Source organism: Argopecten irradians, chromosome 13 (assembly GCF_041381155.1).
Source record: "Argopecten irradians isolate NY chromosome 13, Ai_NY, whole genome shotgun sequence".
Lineage (NCBI taxonomy): Eukaryota > Metazoa > Mollusca > Bivalvia > Pectinida > Pectinidae > Argopecten > Argopecten irradians.
This window is the reverse complement of record NC_091146.1, coordinates 11,415,001-11,423,476: the sequence shown is the minus strand read 5'-3', so window position 1 is coordinate 11,423,476 and position 8,476 is coordinate 11,415,001. Positions and strand designations below refer to the sequence as shown.

Here is an 8,476-nt window from a genome sequence, read left to right as displayed (position 1 = left end):
CCTATATACACGTAATTTTGTGTCAAAATGTTAACAATGCCATGTGTTTCTTTTAAAAAAAAGTAGCCCATTTATGTTGCATTGAACATTTTCATACGGAAGTTCAAAGTTCAATATTACCATGCAGTTATGGTAAACAAAATCGGCTAGTACTTGCGTATAGTAAACAAGCCTAGCAAGTGTAAATATATATATATATATATATATATGTGTATGCTGTATAATCACCGGCGACTAATGGTCCACCACAATGACCCCTTTATGGAGGATATTGTCAGATCCTCTATTGAACGGAGTTGATGTATATTTCAATCAGACTGCAGATGTTCGTGGAGAATTTCCCAACACCCAACGTTGCCCATAGCCATGCACACCTTCAAGACATTGCATCTATGATCCCCGAGCTGGATAACAAAGATCAAATACTATTGCTTATAGGACATGATTTACCTGAAGCTCACCATGTGCTGCCTGGAGCAGAGGACCGGGAGTAGGGGGTCACCGTAGCGCATTGACTCAAACTTGGCTGGGTCATTGTCAATCTCATTGAAATACAGATCCTTATAACCACTCCGTTCTATAGAGGATCCTCTTATCTGACGTAGTGATAATAAGGATATGTATTTCTATCAGATTGAGAATAAACATTCTATGTTTCCATCCTGTGAAAATCTGTTTGGATTGAAAGAAAACAGAGATCACGATGACATGTTCAAAACAACGAAGCATGATAACAAGGTTTGTTTGTGGATGATAAAATATTCATGGACATCATGGACAAAGATGTAACAAAGGATCACAACGGCAACTTGGTTGCCCATCTGCCTTTTCATGCTACCCGGCCTAAGTTGCCAAACAACAGGAATATGGTCTTGAGAAGAGCATAAAACTTGGTTTAAGAAAGAATCCTGCCAAAAGACACTTTACAACTATTCATGAAACGAATATTTGACAGTAAACATGCGGAGTTAGCTCCCCCTATGACTTCAGATGAGGAAAAATAGTACCTTCCTATATTCGGTGTTTATCATAGCTTAGCATCCTTAAGTCTCACAGCCTCTGCATCCCACGGCCTGAAGTTAATCATGTATTTGAGAAACTAATCTAAACGCAAAACCAAAAAAAAAAAAAAAAATTTTACAACAATGCCGCCGTAAAAGTACCACCATAAGATTACCAAGCCTACAAATATGGACAGGCGAGATGCCATGCCCACAAGATGACGAGAAAGAAAATTTGCTCGATTAGCTGCCGATACCCTTCTTGATATCCTCGTGTTTGTTTTGTTTGTTTGAGTTTTATGGCCCATCAACAACTAAGGTTATTTAGGGCCAAACTACAAGTCAGGCATTAATATCGGGATATAAACAATGGCTGTATCTAAAAGACCAGGATAAGATAAAGGCAAGTAAGAACTAAAACAAAAATATAAATGTTGAAACGATGAAATGTTGAGTTGATAACATGATTCATGTAAGATGAGAGAACGTTCATATTTTGTTTAAAATGCCTATCTCTTCCAGATAGTTATACATACGATTATGTCTCACGACATGGAACAATGTGTACATGTCATAGACATCGTAATACTTATCTCGTATGAGTTTAAAATCAATACAGTGCACATCAATATGTTCTATGAGAGTAGAATCACATGCAGGTTAGGTACGAGCAGGAGGAGCATGGTCACCCCCGCAATTGGAGCAGTGACGGTTGACAATGTCACATTCGTCTTTTTCGTCGTGAACTTCACGGCCACCGTACTGACATACCATCTTCCGTCTATAATTGTTCTCATGATGGCCATACCTCTGGCAGTTACGGCACCTCAATGGATTTGGTATGTAAGCCGTGACAGCATAACGCTGGTGTAGCAAACGTCAATATTAAGGTGCGTGTTGCGACTCTTTGTGTTCCCACTCTTTCTGGTCATGATTCTTTTCACTTACCTGACCGGAATGCACTCCTCTTTGAAGTATGACAGCATGTCGGCCTCATTGTCATGACGCAAGTCCAGGCACCTGATTACAGTGTAGGTGTACTTACACCGGACTAATATTTATTTGATATGGGGATCTGACAACATCCCATTAGGGGTCACGTCAGGATGACCTTTGGAAATGGCCAATCAAACGAATGAACGAATGATTGCTGCGTTTCACCAACATTTAGCTGGCCCAGCATTAACTTGGTTTGATACATTAAGCCTCCATGTGAAATCATCGTGGACTGTACTGACGCAAGGTTTCAAATCGAGGTATATTAGCTCATCTCGACCCAGATATGGTAGCTTCCTCCACATTTCATAAACTCAAACTCTTACAAGGCCAACTAATGGAGGATTTCCATAGTACATTGATACAGCAAGGAAGGAAACTTGGAAAGTGTGATCGTGTCGGGCTTTCTTTGTACGAGTTTCAAACTGTAAGGATCTCAATACCGCCCTCCAGGTGGCACAACATGGCGATGCTGCAGAATATCGTTACCACTATCCAGGGGTTGACACCAAACAACAATCCTCAGTTTTTGTCACAGGGAAAGGGGACAATACAAAGACAGAGAAAAGTGAATTGGATGAAATCAAACATGAAATAAAAAACATTGACAGAGACAGTAAACTCCAATTTAAATACAGGTTGTTTGTTTCTCGACAAGGAAGGTCTTCTTTTTCTACGGAAGAAATCTGAAACATGTCTTTACCGGTGTTTGTTTTTCTGTGATTTAGATGGTTGAAGATATAAGGGTCACAGTTTTAGGATTGGGGGTGCTTCATTTGCAGCATCTCAAGGGTTTTCAGACGCACAAATACAGCATTAGAACACGACCCATTCAGAAACCTCTGCAACATGAACTTAAGTATGAGGGTAAACATGGATGAGTGACTATGTGCTCAAATATAGGGACTTCTAATCGGCTATAGTGGCAGCACACACGGTTTTTAATTAGGAGCCAATCTGATTGAAATACAGATCCTTATTATCACTACGTTTGATGTGAGGATCTGACAATATCCCATTAGGGGTCACGTCAGGATGACCTTTGGAAATGGCCAATCAAATTGGGACTGCCGGATCTTGACTTGGGGGACGAACTAGTTTGAAAAGGCTGTCCGAATTATTTTCGCGTGTACCTAGTCATCTCGCCTTAAGTGCACAACAATGCTCAATGTGTATGCTTACTTGGGCGAAATGGCGTAAATCATTGACGTAGAAATGTGTTAGAACATGTATTTGATCTGGAGTACACGTGGTAAAAGGTCATCCGAACGTGACCCCATATGGGATATTGTCAGATCCTATAATGAACGGAGTGGTGGTTATATAGGATTTGTATTTCGATCAGATTGATTAGGAGCTGTTTGTTAGTTGGCAAAAAACTGTTAGACCAGAGTGGCGGCACTTTATATTTACCTGTTAACCACAGTAGGGCGGCACGCCTAGGTCATAAAATTTGTTCTGGTAACTGTTTGTGGGTAATTACAACTGAAACTGTAGACCGCAGTGGCGGCAAAGCCAAGGTCATTATATTTGAACTTAGTTATTGACTGTACTTGTAGACCACAGTGGCAGCACGACCAGGTCATACTTTTTTGTTGTTAAATGAGACGGTAGGCCACAGTGGCGGCATGCCCAGGGGACGTATGCTTTGTGAAACGGCCAAAATAACTTAAGTACAGGTTGCGGGTACCCATAAAGTTACGTATGCTTTGTGAAACGGTCAGTATATTGGTATTGTTATTAACTGTAGTAACATAATTTATTAACATCTTCAGATAAATAACAACTCTTTCGTATTAATTAATACACGAGTCCAGGCAGGACAGGTACGAGCAGACGCAGCATGGTCACCCTCATAATTGATGCAGTGACTGTTGACAATGTCACATTCGTCTTGTTCTTCATGACCTTCACGGCCACAGTACTGACATACCATTTTCCGTCTACAAATGCTCTCATGATGGCTGTACCTCTGGAAGTATGACAGTATGTCCGCCTCATTGTCATTACGCAAGGGCGGGCACCTGATTACCCCCTTCTACAATTCAATGACGAGATGTCGAGGTACCAGAAAGAACAAGTTGGCAAACTATTAGGAAACCAATATTTTTGACTGTACATTATATTTTGTAAACAACAAGTAAAGAAAATGAACCAAGTGTTACTTGGTGTGTTTCAGGTTCACCCAGAATGCCAAAAACAAAGATTACACCAATGATTAAGCCAGGCATAGTGTGTCCCTTAAGCCTTCAAAGGTTGCCAACTGAAAGCTAATGGAGGGACCACCTATTTGAGTGTGGGAAAGAGGCCAACAGTAAAAAGAAATTCGAATGTAACTTGTGCAACTTTCTATCAGAATGAAAAGCGACAGTGACACGCCACGTCGCGAGAAAACACGAAGAAGCTTCTGGTGAGCAAATTAGACATGGGACGACGCCGATTATGGTAATCTATCAAGCATCATCGGAGATGTGTCCTCTGATGAGGACGATGATCAGTAGGACACCACCAATGTTACGGGTATGGCTGTGGCAGCGGGAGCAACTGGATTTGCAATCAATCCAGATTGGTCGCTTGTACCGGAACCCATGTCGTCCAATGTCGGTTCAATCAACAAGGCGCATCGTACAAGAGCAGGGACCAGCGCAGGGGACATCTGAGCCTGAGACACCTGTTACAAGGTTTGTGACCCGTGATATGGGCACCCAATTGCACCAATGCACAGGTCATGTTAAATCATGGAACCCAGACAGATGTGCCCTCTCGCCGTAGAATGGAACGAATAACTTATTCATTTTTTCAAAATATTACCAAGGTAACAGAGGACCATTGGGAGGAATTTATAAATAATTGTGTAAATATTGCAATATTGTCAGACGGAGGACTTTTTGTTTTTAAGGACAATCATTCCAAAATGGACTTATGTAGCTTAGTTTTCTGATTATACTGTAGGTAATGTTTTGATAAAAGTTTTCTTTTTTTATTTTGTAACTGTTTATATAACAGTGTTTTGATATAAGTATTAACCATGTTGATGATATACTTGTTTTACACGAGGTGCCAAAACATATTTTTGTTATTTTTCTTGTCTGAATCATGTTAAGGTTGTTATATATTTTTGTATTGTTGAAACTTGTTTCTTACCCACATTAAGGTTTGTTGTATTCACCATTGGGTTTGGTGGACTAAGTTAGCAATTGATGTTTTTATGAGTAATGAACGGAGTGGTTATAAGGATCTGAATTTTAATCAGATTGCATAAAACCCTGGAATTTAATGGGAAATCCAGCTGGTCTTGTTTAAATTAAAGTTTACTAGATTCGCTGAGGCATCAGGTTCAGGGAGGAGTAGTGTCGGGACGCGCTATGCTGGGCGCTTTCCCGAAACGCAGGAGACTATTACAAGACTCCCATTAAGATGGACAGTGACCGCCATTTCCGGTCAGAAAACTTTGCACAGACGCCAATCCATAGACCCGGACTACCGGAAGTGACCTCTGGGTTTCACTGGAGCCTCAGTTCCAGAGATAGCCCCAACGACAGTGGACGTGTTACGTACACTTATACATATAGCTAATGTAACTGGAGCTACTGAAGAACCCGACGGTGTGTGGATAAACACCAGGAACCCCTCCCTATTACACTACACTGTGTTTCATCTTTGAGGTGAAACTTTCGTCGAACGCAACCTTTACTAGCTGCTCCTAAGGTGGTTAGAGTTATCTGCCCTTGGCACCGGTTTCTATCTAACGTGGCTGGCTAGTAAGTTCTCAGCGAGGACATTTTGAAATGTTCAAAAAATCGGCAAACATCGGTGAATCATGGATTCAGTAGGCGACTACAATTTGAGAGAACGATCCCTGTTCCGTTCTCGGCCTAAGACACCTCGGCACTGTTCCGTTATCGGCCTAAGACATCTCGGCCCATATATGTTCTATATATACAGTTGGTAGTAGACTAAAGGTTACACATTGTGCACACGGTGTGAACTACGAGTGGACACGGAGTGCACGAGGTTTAGACTACAGGTAGACACGGAGTGCACGAGGTTTAGACTACAGGTAGACACGGAGTGCACAAGATTTAGACTACAGGTAGACACGGAGTGCACTACGTGTGAACACGGTGTCCACTACAGGTGGACATCGTGTCCAGGTAAAATATCCACTACATCCAGACCACAGACAGACTAGATGATGTGCCACAGAAATATGAGAAAATATGTATTGATTGGACTTTGACAGATAGAAATAGTTATTGCGATCAGAAACATAATATTTATTGCAGCATAAAAATGCCGTTAATTACTGGATCATGCTATTGAAATAAGTATTTATAAACGTTATAGATAAGTAGTGACTATCCATAGGACTAAGCAAATCGTCGCCAAAGAGATATTTTATTTTGTATCCAAAGAGGTTACTGACAAGAGAAGGTAAAAAGGTAGGCCATTTTATTGCAAAAAATGATTGCATTGCTGATTGAAGTGGGTTAGGGATATCGAATCTAAAAATAACATTAAAGTAAGATTAGCGCAACAAAATGCATTTTAATGTAACTCACCGGATTCATTAAGATACATGTCTTTCGAGTATTCAATTGCACAACGATTTTTCTTCTGAAATTGATTTATTATTTTCGTTTTTACAATATATTGTGTCCCACAATAATCATTTATCTTGCTCTGTACATATTCTACCTATTTTTAGTAATTTTGCACTTCTTTTCAAGTTTAATCAATGTTATTTAACTGAGTCTTGTCTGCAACGATCCAGACATGATGTGGACCAAGTGATGTTATTTTTCGTGTCGACGTTAAATCAAGTTCCAACTTCTTTTCAAGTTCCACTTAGTATAGTGATATTCAGGATGAATTAGCCATGATGCCATATTAAATTAATTTCCTATTCGACAATTGCTAAGGTTGTCAGATGACCGTTAAGGCCCTTGGTCCTCTTGTTTGATTTTGAAATAAAACCGCCTTTAATTCAAAACGGGCTAATATACGCGCCATGACATTTTCTCTTTCATTACCACTTGCCCAACGAAGACTTAATATTTTCCATTTCGGAATATGGAGAAAAAAGAAAGAACTAAAAATAACGTGAAGTCACGTAGCGTAAACACGACAGAAAGTGTCATCAAATACGATGAGTGCTCGATGTGTCGTTGATGGTGACACAGTAAAAATGTATGAATAATTAATAGTGTATTCTTTTCTTCAAATTATGAGAAATATGAGTGCGAAAATTAAGGCACATATAACTTTAACAGTTCTGAATTAGATGAGGCTGGCAATTTTTGTTTTATTGAGATACATATTATTGTGATAGATCTTCAACGCGGGCGGGTAAATGGACAATATTACAATTTCATATTATTTGGTTAATCTTTTTTTTTCCAATTTCAGAATGGGAAACGAATACTCTTGCGATATACATGATACGCATCGAAACCTTGAAGCACGAAACGCTTGTATTCGGTATGTATGATTTTAATGTCCCGTAATTAAATAGAAAAACGAACATTCTAATAATTAGTGTGATATGAGTTCCATGAGCTGTTCTTGATGAATTTTGACATAATATATCAAATTGTTCAGTAGCTTTCTTCTTTCGTAAACATTATGGTGCTATTTTTGTACCATGCGATGGGGTGAAAGTAAGTGGTTAAAGGTCATATGTTAAAATATGCAATGATACCGGCTTAGAACGAGATTAACGTATTGCAGAATTCCTTATGGTACTCAAAATATTATCTCTAAAAAAAGAAAAAATTTGGTGATTTATATGAGGTTATACACATGATAGTTAATAAATATTATGAAATAAGTCTTTTCCTCTTTTGAGGGACACCGTGCATGTCGTTTCCGTCGTTTTGGTTGCATTGTAGTATACAATATCCGATAACTAGAATTGAACGTCTGGGCCAAATTCATCTCAACTCCACAGCAATATTGGAGACAATATGTAGATGAGCATTCAGGTTTTCATTTGCTGATAATACGGTTGCCATAGTAATCCGTTCACTATACACTAAGTTTTATAAAATATTTAGCTCTTTGACGTTGGGATCAATTATATTTTATCTACATGGATTGACGTCTGTCAACAATTCCTTTGAATCGCTGCTAGTTTTGAACGATTGATCGAATACCACTTATCATTCTGCTTTAAGAATAATCGCATGGTTTATAGTTGGTCTACAGCATCTTTATCTAAAAGGGAATCCATTTTGTATAAATAATAGGTCTAGATTCCCTATGACTGGCGGGAAGGTGAACTCGATCTCTGTAGATACCAAATGTCAACAAAGGATTGTTCAAACAATACTATTGATTTTTTTCTGAAACTGCATGAGCATTAGTTTTCCATGTTATCATGTTTTCTTTCTGTCTCCCAAACAGTGTTTTATGTTGCTCATTTGATATTTACAATTTTTTCTCTTTGGAAACTTAAATGTTACTTTATATGATTGGCA

At 39.1% G+C, this 8,476-nt stretch overlaps 1 protein-coding gene across 1 annotated transcript in view; it reads left to right on the top strand.

The window, feature by feature from the left end:
* The first annotated feature begins 6,399 nt into the window (after nt 1-6,399).
* Nucleotides 6,400-8,476, top strand: part of LOC138306291 (uncharacterized) — a 34,548-nt gene continuing 32,471 nt past the window's right edge. Inside the window, exons 1-2 of the mRNA XM_069246710.1 lie at nt 6,400-6,439; nt 7,407-7,478. Of these exons, the coding sequence (XP_069102811.1) occupies nt 7,408-7,478 (71 nt within the window). The 5' untranslated portion in view covers nt 6,400-6,439; nt 7,407. The remainder of the gene's footprint in view (nt 6,440-7,406; nt 7,479-8,476) is intronic.